The 13,242-nt window shown below is 38.5% G+C and overlaps 1 protein-coding gene and 1 long non-coding RNA gene across 2 annotated transcripts in view; both read right to left on the bottom strand.

Annotated features, from left to right (window-relative positions):
* Window positions 1-4,684: 4,684 nt before the first annotated feature.
* Window positions 4,685-6,019, bottom strand: LOC116046195. The gene is made up of 2 exons (XR_004104066.2): window positions 5,182-6,019; window positions 4,685-5,025 (listed from the first exon to the last, which is right to left on the bottom strand). It is a non-coding gene; the product is annotated as an uncharacterized LOC116046195 (long non-coding RNA).
* Window positions 6,020-6,430: 411 nt separating this feature from the next.
* The window catches only part of st6galnac3 (ST6 (alpha-N-acetyl-neuraminyl-2,3-beta-galactosyl-1,3)-N-acetylgalactosaminide alpha-2,6-sialyltransferase 3), a 76,136-nt gene continuing 69,324 nt past the window's right edge, over window positions 6,431-13,242 (bottom strand). Inside the window, exon 5 of the mRNA XM_031294427.2 lies at window positions 6,431-12,399. Coding sequence (XP_031150287.1) covers window positions 12,210-12,399 — 190 coding nt within the window. The 3' untranslated portion in view covers window positions 6,431-12,209. The remainder of the gene's footprint in view (window positions 12,400-13,242) is intronic.

The raw sequence follows: 13,242 nt of genomic DNA, 5'->3' as shown, positions 1-13,242 counted from the left end.
CCTACTACATCTGGGTATATAAAAGAGCTTATGCAAATTAAATAAGACAAACCAATGAACATAAAAAAGGTACAAACACAATACAACTACAATATTAAAGGTTTTCACAGTAAAATATGAATTTGAATACTTCCTATTATGTTTCCTTTTTTCAAGGAAGTTATAAAGGATGCCAAAATTCATAGAAAATCCAATGATAATAAGAAACAGTCTTCACAAAAAAACCAATAGAATTAGTCATTTCAGGAAGCGCCCCAAAACGACAAATGTTTACGCTCAAGTGACGGCGGCTGTTGTACGGTAATTATGACAGGAGCTAAATAAGTAGTCAGGTTATGTTATTAAACACTTTTGATTGATTGATTTTTTTATCAATATATTTATTAGATAGTGTAAAACAGTGGTTCTCAAACATTTTTCAATAATGTACCCCTTTTGAATTGTTTCTTTAAGCCAAGTAACCCCTGACCAGCGCGAATCATTTTCGGTAGAAAAAAAAGTGTATATAAACAGGAACAGTACAGCGCTGTCAGCGATAGATTTACTAAACAACAGCCTTGTAACTGAAAAAAACATTTAAATGCTAATGAGAAAAGGAGACAAAAAACTGTAAAAAAGCCAAAAACTTGGAAAAAGATGGTAGAAAGAAGGAAGGAGGCAAGAATAGGTTGAAAATAGTATCAGAAACTTCAAAAAAAGTGACATAAGAAGAAAAAAGCGAGAAACTTGTAAAAAGTAGGACAGTAGAAGGAAGGAAGGCAAGATTAGGTCCAAAGAAGGCGACACAAATGTCACATTTTTGGTAGGAAAAAAAAAAGTCTACATAAATAGGAACAATGTTCTGGACACAACGTAACTATTAAACATTTTGTTAAATATCTCACGTACCTCCTGCAGTTCTCCAAAGTACCCCTAGGGTACACGTACCCCCATTTGAGAAACACTGGTATAGAAGACAGATAGGAAAGCAGAGAGAGAGAGGGGATGACACACAGCAAGGGGTCATTGGTCAACCCAGGCCTCTGCCAAGGACTCAGCTTACTTGGGGGCACCAAGGCATACACAATTCAACAGCAGCATTTCTTTCCAGAAACAGTGTCCCCAATACAGACACAGTTTTCTATTTCTTAATTAGTAGTAGTAGTAGTAGTAGTAGTTCCAATGAAAACTTCTCAAAACTGTATTTGTTAATGTCGCACTGTCTCCAAAAACCCAAACTATCTGCATGTTTACATTACATTAGAGGTAAGTAAGAAAATACTTTTTGTTATTTAAGTGGGAAAGACCCTTAAAAGAAGACCTTTTAACTTCTTACTTATGCTAGAAAAACAAGTCACTGTCAATCATCAGTCTTGTTTGTTGTGTTGTGCAGGATCACAGTTCATGAATTTTCAGATGTCTGCACTGAGCGGCGAGACAGATAGAGTTGAAGAACCATGGATCCTTTCTTCGTTCTTCACAAGTCTTTTTGTGGCAGTAGTCTTTTGCGGTATGCGATTGGTTTGGACAGATCTAATTTTCAGGAGGCTTCTAAAAAGCTTCACCGTCTCTGCAGTGCAATAATCCCCTGAGAGAACAGTGCTGGTTCAGAGGATTGGACAGACAAGCAAACTGCTCAACATGCATGCCAGGTTTCTAAGGCAGTAATGATAACTGTGCTCATGAAATGTTTGGTTAGGAGAGAACAAAGGCTGTGTGGGGCTGTACAGCAATTTTACTTTGCTTCAGGGCTAAAAAAGCTGCTGTAGTTGTTGGCACATTTCCAGCAGAGTAGGTATTCATCAAACTGTCAATGGGTTTCACAATTTCCCAAAGTTGCAGAGCACAGTCAGTGAAATCTTTCATGTCTTCAGCTGCCTGGCATGGCTGCAAATGCACTGTGAACATCTCCTCTCGCTGCCTTTAAAATCATACTTATCACTTAGATGATTGGAGGCAGTTTAAGATTGACCGTGACTGGCTGTAGCATAATGGTTAGCAAAACTGGTCTGTGAAGTTGGAACGCTGCCAGTGAACATATTCTACTGTGTGAGAACTGGTGTTCACTCTTCACTGCCTCAAAAATGACTACTGAGGTGCCCAAGACTAGAGCAACTGATCACTAGCTTAGGCAGCACAGGGAACTAAAATGACATTTAGACTATATGCCATCTTCAGTGTGCAATAGTCATCCAGCTTCCATCCAATCAATTCATCACCAGCAGGTGTACCAAGTGGCCACCTTATGTCCCATGTGTCCCATTGGAGGACATAAGGTCACATACAGATGTATATGTAGTAGTTTGTGGATGTGTGTATTCTTGTTTAATTTATGCACTTCAATGATGCACTGCACCTAGAATCTGGTACAACATCTATGCTGCCAAAGTGTGAACTGTTTGACTGATTTGGGATTTTGACTTTAGATGTTCTGGCCTGTTACCACTGCTGTTTCACCACAAAAAGTCATTCTGATTAGAATTATTCAGATGACTTAAAAACATTGGGAACCAACCAAAAAGAAAATTTCAATAGTGTGATTTAGCCAATTTATATTTAGTGGTTATCGATTTAAAAAAAGACAGAACCGACTACGAGTTAACTCCTGACTGGGAGCAGCCACAGCCAGCTTTTGTTACCAACATTCAAATACGGTTTTGAATATTTCCTCTTCCGTTTACTATTCGTTAAATCACAAAATCACAAACAAAAATTAAAAATTACCTTGCAAAGTCAGCAACAAACTGGAGCCGTAAAAAGTGGAACTTTTTCACGATAAAAAAAGAGGAAGGCAGAAGAGAAAAAAAAGTGCTGTTCTACAGTATTAACACTGCATGGTACCTGTGCTGTAAACTGATAGTACAGTGAAAATTGAAGGACAGTAACAATGTTTATGACTGATTGTTTTGATTGTTTGAGGGGTGCATTGGTGAAGAGTTGGTTTAGATTTGTAGCCAATATTCGACCAGAGGGGGTTAGAAATGGCAGAACTCGTGTATGTTGATTAATGGTCAGAATTGTGTATCTTTTGTTTTTCTGTTTGTATTTTGTGAGTCAATAATTAAAGAAAAACAAACAGAAAAAAGTGAACAAAACAATGAATTGTTAGGAAAACTGTTAACAGTTAGGCACAAAAAAATGTTCAATTTACTGAAAAAGCCAATGCACTATTTTACTGAAGAAACAACGCCCCTTTGGACACCTGCCAACTGAGATGCACCCTACATCCAAAAACTTGACACCATGTAACAGTGGAAGATTTGTGTGTGTGTGTGTGTGTGTGTGTGTGTGTGTGTGTGTGTGTACTGGGAGGCTCCCAGGGGAGACTGTGTGTGCAACTGTATGGATGTTAAGCAGCATTTATTTCCAGGAAACGTTCCCAGTCACTGAATGCACTCCCCATTGATCCTCATGCACCTTGAAAGCAGCTGACGTCTCCCAGCAGTGCTTTTCTCACATCACTCAATCACGACACAAGACACTCAATCACTTCTGTCGGCTGTCACACAAACCAGGACGTCATTGGCATAAAACTGAAAATGCACCGAAAAATTAATAAAGACAACCTGTGGCTGATGTATATGGAGGAATATAAAAATGCATCATAGGGGGGTGATTGATTGTGTTGAGCGAAGGGAGAGATAAGACCTTTTAGAGCAATTCAATTACCTTCAGGCCCACAGGATATGAAGGCTATTATGAACTTTGATTACATCAAGGTTGATGAAAGGATGGGAAGAGATGGTTGTAAACAGGGACATCAACTGGGACATTATTTAGCTTGTCTTAATATATATTACACAATCCTAGCTCGTCAATGCAAAACACTTATTTCTTCTATTAAAGTGCTTGCATTGTTGTAGAACAATATCAAGAATACAGACTGAAGCTATCCACGAGTGTACAGAGATTAGTTTTGTCAGAACTACAGCTGCTCATTAGTCACAGTTGAATGTTTTCTGTTGCCTCAGATCATCTGAAAATGGTTGACATTTAGTGCCAGCCCATACACTTTATTCTTCGAACGCTCCTGATTCCTGACAGGCTCGATATGCTCCGAGAAACTGAAGATGGGAGGATGAGCGAATACTGTAGGGGGGGGGGGGTTAATCAATATAAACATGAGGCAATTAGTGTAGCACTGATATTTTTTTTAGGGAGATGGGTGTAAAATCGTGGCTATCAAAATGATGTCTGCTCCATGCAAGTCATTAATGAGGCATGACTACAGGGATATATTGTTAAAGAGCCTTTAAGAAGCCTGCATGGAATACATTAAAACACACACTCCTCCATCTTTCATGCATTTTACAGTGTTATCGATAATTTAAAGAGATAGCAGATGGGGAAGAAAAATAGCTACTGGCTATTCACTCCCACACAAATCCTCATTTATTTCTGCTACTAACTGAGAGCAATTTCTGGACTGGTCGGCCACTTTGACACCAGTGAAAAACTCCAATTAACAGGATCTGGTGACATAAGTGCAGCGCCAAGCGGACAGGGTCCAAAAAACAGATCATTGGTCTGGCCGGGGAAGGTGATATGATGATAGGCCTGTATCCCACACACACACACACACACACACACACACCTGACTAATTGGCTTTCAACAGAGCAATAAAACCTGTGGGAGACATAAAAGGTGTTTTGGTTTAAGAGATCAGATAACTTGGACCGAATTAAATGTCAGAAAGACAAGTAACATGGTTAAATCATTTATTAAAAAACAAGTTTAAGGGTATAAAAAGTCATGTGATGCAAATGGTGATTTGTACAGATATAATTGGGCTACCTGTAGGTTAAAAAAGATAAAACTGAATGATAGAAAGCAGCACAGTACAACTGCAGCCGACTACAAGCCTGAAACATGAACCGGGAGAGAATCAGCATTACTTCTTGTGAAACAACAATAAATTATGCAAACTTACAAAAACTTTGACTTTTTTTGCTCTGCAGCCGGAATTGTTTGGCAAAAACAACTTGTTCAGCTCATTCAAACAATGACAATTTTGTTTAGTCAAAGTTGTTAGGAGATTTTTGTGTCTATATATATTTTTTTTTAATGTTAGGTGTCTAACATCCATGAATTGCTCGACGGAAAGATTTTCTTGCTGCAAATAAGATGACAAGATTGATACCTCTCTCATGTCTGTGTGCTAATTAGCTAGTGATCAGCATAGCAGGAGAGTTTATCTAAACCAAAGAATTCATCATTCACCTCCATCTTTGCTTCCTTCCATTCGTCCATCCCTTTCATTTTATCACCCCTGTAATTGTGCCCTGAGCTACAATAATGCTACATATTGTGGCACCATCTGGCCCTAGAGAGCACATCCTTCTGAAAATATGTTTCAGAGGTCAAAAACACGGCAAGAACAAATATACAAACACCGAAATGAAAACATTCCAGTTGTTTCATTGACCTTGCTGAGTTAAGCTGTGCCCATGACAGAACACTAATGCATGCCAGCTGCCAGCAAAACAAAAAAAGGCAGAATAAAAAAATGAGAAAAAAGAGATGGAGTAGCCTAAATATGAGGTCAGGCAGGAATTTAATTGAAGTCAAACACAGTCAAGGTAACTGAAGTGAAAATTGTTTCTCTCACTTCAAGGTGAGGTAGTCTGAAAAGTAGTTTTATTTTCCATTTACCCAACGGCTCATTAGTTTCTGTGTTGGTGTATGCTTTTGCAAATGACATCATGTCCATTACTCCCATTGCTCCCACTGTGAGCTCGCTGTGCGGCTCCACCCAGCCGCACTCGCAGCCATTTAGTTAATTACTATACTTTGTACTGTAAACTCTTGCAGATTTCTTGGACAATATTTTGCACATTCCTGCACAAAACTGTACAGCTCTTCATTTTAAAAAGTTATATTGTCCATCTTTTTATTGTCAATTTCTTTTATTTCATTTATGTTTCTTGACTGTTTATTTTGTATTATCTCTTGCTATTTTTACAGTATTGTTATGCACCAAAACACCAAGGCAAATTTCATGTATGAAAATGTTTTTTTTTCCATTCAAATAAGGGTGAACTTTTCATGCTGCAAGGACAAAGCGCAATATTTTGACACAGGAGAACCTAAATTCACCCCGTTACAGTAGGTTTAGGATACAAAAACTCTTTGGTAAAGGTTAGGTTAAGGAAAGATTGAGGTTTAGGTTAAAGATAGAAAAAAGTAAACACCTCTTATGTATAACTATAAGCCTGAGTTACAAATTGGTGGCATGGAGTTTGAAAGACAGTGTTTACAAGGCATGGGGTGGGGTGTGTGGGTGTGTGTGTGTGTGTGTGTGTGTGTGTGTGTGGTGGGTGTGGGGACTGTATGTTTTTGAGCTTATTAGATAAAATAAAAAATATAAAAAAAAGTCAGGATATCTCAGCCTGCTTCTGTCTTGATACTTTATTCATCACTGTAACATAAAAACCATATATGTGAGCATTATTATTTAAAACGTGTGTTCTTTATTTATGCAGATGTTACATAAAAAACTCTCATGCTCACTGAAACTCCGAAGACCTGTCTGAACTCGGCACATCTCTGCTCCTTCACTGATGTTTTAAAAATCTCATGGGACGCCAGATTTGAGATGGCAGCTCAGCTTGAGCTCCATTCATATAACATGAACACATCTTACCAGGTTTCTCACATTCTGGTGGTGCTTGTTTTGTTTAGAAAGGGCTATAATTATATATATATTTTTTTTTTGATTTTCTTTAATCCCCACAGAGAATAAAAGACACAGAGGACACGCTGGTAAAAAAAGGAACATTCACAATATATCTAATTTTAGTTAATATGTAGACAGCAAATGACAAAAATAATACGTATAATCACCACTTATCTTTTGACAAAAAGTACATTTCAATAACCTGCAATACATGCAGCATTTGAATGTTATTTTACCACCAATAAAAAAGGAGTGTGTTAGTTGTGTTAGCACAAACAACTTTCATCATAACAACCTCAGTGTTATATTACATTCTATGTAACTCAAAACACACCCAAAGTTACACATTTCACAAGGACACTTGACCTGAAAATGAAAAAAAAAGGAAAGTGCTTCACAACACAAACAAATTATTGTTAGACATGCACACAGGAAATAAAAGTTTCATTATAAGAAAGCACTTGAGGCATTTCAGAAAACGGCAACAAGTCAGGAGGAAAAAAGCTACAAACTAGCAAGGTCAGACTCTCAAAATCTCAACTCTCAACTCCAAAACAGACAATAATTATTTTTACAGATCAAAGAAGGAAAAACTGCCAAAAATAATAAGAGCATTTTAAACGCTGAGGAATACTGAAATTCACATCTTTGTTCCGCAGACCTCCAGACCGAGACGTTTCAATCAGGTTTTTTAAGCCAGCTCTGCTTTAATTTGCTTTTAAACTTTGCATTATACAACAAGCGAACAATGAGAGCTCATTCCATTTCTGAGCAGCTGAGTACAAGCAATGTTGTTTCCATTTGCATATATACAGCGAGGTACAAAGAGAAGAGTCTGCTTCACGTTTGAGAGGATGGATGAAACCATTTCCAAACAAACTTGAAATGAGGCCAATCAGTTCAAGTTGGGAATGTAAAAAAAAAAGCCAGAATCAGAAATTAACAAGAATTCTGGGCTAACAAATGTTATTTAAGGAATAGGTCAATAATTTGGTAAATTAATTTGCTTTTTGGCATTATAGTTAATTGAGAATAGAAATTAAGTTGTAGCTAGTTATCTCAGCTTCGCACAAAGACTGTCAAAATAAAGCTCACTAACTTTACAAGTTAGATCTTGTTTGTTTAACCAGTACAAAAACCTAAAAGTAAACATCAATTCACTGATTTCATGGGGAGTTATAGAGAGCCGAAGTGAAACCAGAACTTCCAGGTTCTGTTCCAAAAGTAAGAAAAGCTCATTCAAAAGTCCACTGACATTTGTAACAATTATAATAACTAAGAATGCAGCTTTGGAACAGACGTGGTGTGGCTCGCTTCATATGTTTGGATAATGACGGTAGTTTTCTGTTTTGTTGGCAGACTGAACACTTTTTTTAGATAGCAAAGATTGCAACTAAGGAGTTGGGAAAATGACTTTTAGAAGAGAGCATTGGTGAGTTTTATGGATATAGACAGAACCAAGTTTTACTAGTACCAAGTACGCATGATGAAAACTACAACTCCCACGATTTTCATGGGAGTTGTAGTTTTCTCTGTTCTCACAAAGTAATCGTTAAAATCACAAAGGCCTTAACTTCTTATACTGTAGTACCTGCTGTACTGGGTGCAGATTTGTTTTAGAATATGCAAAGTAAACTCCAGGAACACGCTTCATTTTCCCCCCAGAAAGACCAACGTAAGAAGTGCTAAATGAGAGATTGAATTGAGTTACAGAAGTTAGTGAAGCAGAGGCTAGCTCTTTCTGGAATTTCAGCTGGTTGCCTGGCAACAGCTCAGAGCAGCTTGTTTTTACACTGTGATTGAGATATTTCTTAATTAATGAGTTTAGAGGTGCTCGTTGGTGGATTTTGTTACCTTTGGACATTGCCAGGCTAGCTGTTTCCCCCTGAATCCAGTCTTTGTGCTAAGCTAAGCTAACCAGCTGCTGGCTGTACGGACATAGGAGTGGTATAATCAAACTTGTCATCCAACTACCAGACAGCGATTAAGTGTTTTTTTTCTTCCAAAAAGTCAAACTGTTCCTTTAAAGTTAAAACAAATCTTCTTGAAAAAAAAAGGATCCCTGAAAGTTAAAAGTATATTTTGCCTCCCACTATGCTCACACTTTCATTCATAGTGTTCCTAATTTACAGCTAATGTATCTCCAGTCCTCTTCCTGCAAGCGACAGATGATTCATGGGAGCCTATATAAGGGTGTATTTTCCATAATATCTCTGGGTATTCTTCCAGTGTGTTCTGGCCGAGAACAATGAAGCGTTTGTTGATGAGAAAAATAACCAAGAGCACAGCCTGAAGCAGCAGAAAATGTTGGCAACACGGGATCTGCAGCAGAAAAACAATGCAGCCCACATACCACTGCATCAACAAAAAATAAAAGCAACCGTTATTTAAAAAAAACTCATTAAAAGAAGGATGGAAGATGAACAGAAAGAAACTCTTCCAGTTGTGAGTAAACAATTTAAAACAAAATACATAATGCACCATAACACACCTCAAAAAGATGGGACAACTAAACAACTTAAAATCTTGGTGTAAAGCGCTTTACAATTAACGGTGGATATACTGTACAGCAGAGGTAAAACTGATTAGTGGAGAGCTGCCAGATGACTGCACAATCACGGGATGAGTGGAAATGTATAAAAGATGTACATTAATCATGTAACATGCATGGCATACTGTATGAATTCAGTATCAAGATACTGAGAGGCCCAGATCTTATCTTCAGGCTTCCTTAACAGGAGAAATAATACCGTAAGCGTTTCTGCTTTACTTACATTGTGTGGTTGATATACTTTGATCTGCAGATGCTCGCAGTGCCGGGATACTGCATACCTCTCGAGCACGTGCAGTCCCACAGGAAATCTGCCCCCTGACCCCGCCTGTGTTACGGTCATCTCCTACACGCTGAGCTACACCAGGTGGAATTTAAAATAGGGAGTTTTTACATTTTGCTGATGCTCTTGTCAGCTAGGCGGACTTACAATGAGTTCAGAGTTGTAGGTCATTCTTTGTAAGTTTTGGGGTGCCTTACTCTGTATGGAAAACAGAGAGGGATCAGATGTTCTATTCCTGTTCCTCAAGCCAAACATGTTTTGTTTTCCAAACATGCAGCTGACACACAAGAACCCAGAAAGCAGGGTTTGGGTTGTTTGCAGGTCAAAATATGTCTAGACATCTGGGTTAAAAGTGGAATAAATTTAAAATATTAGCTTTTTCTGGAGCTTTCAACTGTGTCGCACAATCTACATTTATAGCTCAGATGTATAACTTGACAGTTGCTGTTATGATTTCATCCATAGCACTTTTAGGACTTCCTATCAGTGTGCATGAAAGTTAATTCTTGGAAATAGTAGTTTGATGAAAATTCTTTTTAAGAAAAACCAAATTAGCTTGAAAAGTTAATTAGCCCCTTTTCAACCACATAACTAAACTCATGAACAAAATGAAAAACATTTTTGGTTGTGTTTCCACTGCAAGTGAAGAACTGGACTGATAATGGAGCAACAAATGCAGCTTTGTTTGAGATGCAATTTTTCAAAACAACAAAGAGTCATTATTGTTTTTGCAGTTACATGCAACATCAACAAACATTAGAAGACATTTCCACTGCTAGTCATATGAATACCAGTGGCTATTGTTTGCTTGCTTGCTGTGTGAATGAATGTTGTACACAAGTTATACAGGAGCACACTCCAGTCGATTAGTTCCTGGGGGTATGTGCTACACACAGAGTGGGAACTTTTTGGGGGCAAGGAACTGAAGATTTCTTAAAAATATTCCTGGGGTCCTGAAAAAGTTTGAGCAGTGGAAGAGGGGGTAGTTTTTATAGATGTCTTGGTTACATATAATCATTTATTTCAACAGCATTACCTCAACGGTAGCTACGTCTCTGCCAAGATATCCAGAAACCCGCAAGTCTTTTGACCTGTAAATCACCAAACCGATGCTTACTGAGAAAGAGTCCAAAATGGAGTGCCTATGTGTGCTAGTAAACAGTGCAGTAGGAGTGAGATTGTAAAGCTCTGCTGCAGTATATTACAGTCGTCAGGGACCCTGTGCATCAAGTCGCCTAAATTAGAAGACTTTGAATCCTTCCAGTCCTCCCCTCTGGGCCGCGGCTCTGACCGGGACACTAATCACAGCCAGGGGAAGAGTCACGGTCTCAGCCCTCCACAGCTACCAGCGAACTTACATACCTCAGCATGCCACTGATTATTCTTCACTGTCCTGAATCAGATGCATTCAAATGTAATGACCTGAACCAGGAGACATGTACGCTGCGTTCAAAGACAAATGGGAAGATGTGTTCACACAGTGATACTGTACACAAAGAGGCACAAAGCTGGATGAGAATATGAGCGAGAGAGAGAGCGCCTCTTTCTCCGTCTCTACAATGGACTGCAGAGTATATTGCAGGCACAAAATGATAATAGAATACAATTAACTTCAAATGGTTTCACTGCACACATAAATCTCTCCCTCTGCGGGGCCACAGATGATTTAACTCCTTCCGTAAGTATGGAGTTTCTTATTGCACATTGCTCTATGTGCTGTGATGCCCACATTGTCAATAGCACACTGTTAAAGAGTGTTAACTTATCTCGCAGAATAAATTAGCAACCTATCCCGACATCAAGCCAAAAGATTTCACAGCATTATAAAATAAAAAAAAAGCTGACATCTTTAAGCTGAGTCTGAGTTTACACACAGCTTAACAACCAAGCATAATGATATAAAAAAGCTGATTTACATGTACAACTCTGGTTCACCTTGGAGTTTGACTGAAATCCGTTTCTTTTTTGCTGTCTCCTTTTTTCAAATGACCTTGTTTGTTGAAGCTTTTTTAGACGGCACAGAATAAATTGAAAATTGCCTTCAATGATCCCTCAGTCACAGACAAAGGCCTGAATGATACTTGTTATAGATTAATTACAGCCTGACAGAAGAAGACAGACGCGCAGAAGAAACAGAGTAGGCAAGCTCGTCAAGCATCCATGGCAACGTGACCCGTCTCGACAGCAGCTGAGCTCTACAGTCCTGAAAAAAACTTTAATTCAGCAGTCCTGCAGACATGTGAGCTGCTGAGGTCACAGAAAGTGAACAGATGGTTGTCACTTCTTCCTGTTGTTTTCTCCTCTTTTTTTTTTTAAATTAGTCTACAAGCCATCCTTTGCTTAACTCACAGAGCAGCGAATGGATCGATTAGTCAATAAAGAGTGGCGAGCTGTGCACTTACTTCAGCTCTCAAATTCAGAGGAAAAAGACTTAAGAAGCAAGAGATATGTTTTTGCTGTCCAGGTTGACCGGCAGTCTGTCTGATTGAGTGGCCTTCAAAAAAAAAAAAAAAACAGCACTTCCTGGATATTAGCCATCCAGCAGCCATCAACCAACCTTTTTAAAATAGATGTGAAGTGGAATTTGTGCCAAAAATGATGTTTGTGCACATCAGGGAACACACTTTCGGTCAGGGTAGAGGCCCAGCTGGTCCCCAGATGACGACAATGATGATAATGACGATGATGGTGTAGTATTTCCATGTTGGTTCAGCCAGGGTCACGACAGCTGCCAAAGTGGGTTGAAGAACTTGATGGCATGAGTTTTGGCCCACTTGGTGAACACAGACTTTTCGGTGATGAAGCGGTGCCCACCGTAGGGGGCGCTCTCATGGAGCAGATACTCTGCACACTCGTCCCGGCTGCCCGCCTCGTAGTAGTGATAGGGAACCTTTCTGTAACCCTCCGTCCTAAAGAGGAAAGGAAGGAAGGAAAGAATGAGAGAGAGAGAGAGAGAGAGAGAGAGAGAGACCAAAACATAATTTCATTTCTTTCAGGTCATATTTTGTAATTATTATATTATAAACTGTGTATGTTCCTGCGCATCGCCTGAAATAAAGAGTGCCTCTGCTAACTTTAGAAGAAATGTATTCATTTGACATTGGCGCTACATCATACAGGAAAGGCATGTATTTAATGAGTGCAGTGATTGTCATCCAGTAAGTACATGAGTGATAATGAGATGAGATGCGATTGTTAAAAGTTAAATAATACCGTATTTATAACATATGTTGCGTTGTAAAGTAACACAGGTGTTTGCCATTCCAAACCAGGTCTACAATACACGAAAAAATGTTTGCTCTGATTGTGCAATATCAGTTTTCAAGTGCTTCTATTATTGGAATTCACACTGTTTGTGTAGATACATAAATAATATATATTAAATATAATAATATACTGTTTTAATATGGTTTTGCTTGTGAGACCAAATTTAGGGCTGGTACATTTTCAGCACAGTTTGGGAAAAATTCCAGTCAGCAAATTCCAGCTTTAAAAACTATTATCTGAAATAATAGGCACACTAAATTATTAAACTGAAGATCCTTCAGGACAGCATCAGTAGTTTGAACGGAGGCTGCCCCAGGCAATATTCTCCACATGGCAGGTTTCCCTTATTTAAAAAAAACAGGAGCTCCTGTTGGCGGCCAAATTTATTCAATAAATACTATTATTATTTTCTAAAATATCATGACAACATTTTATTCCCATTCTGAGCAAAAGTAAATCTGAAAACATCCAAAACTAGAAAGGCA

This window comes from Sander lucioperca, chromosome 9 (genome assembly GCF_008315115.2).
Source record: "Sander lucioperca isolate FBNREF2018 chromosome 9, SLUC_FBN_1.2, whole genome shotgun sequence".
Lineage (NCBI taxonomy): Eukaryota > Metazoa > Chordata > Actinopteri > Perciformes > Percidae > Sander > Sander lucioperca.
The sequence above is the reverse complement of the archived record's forward strand: the minus strand, read 5'-3'. Positions and strand labels throughout refer to the sequence as shown.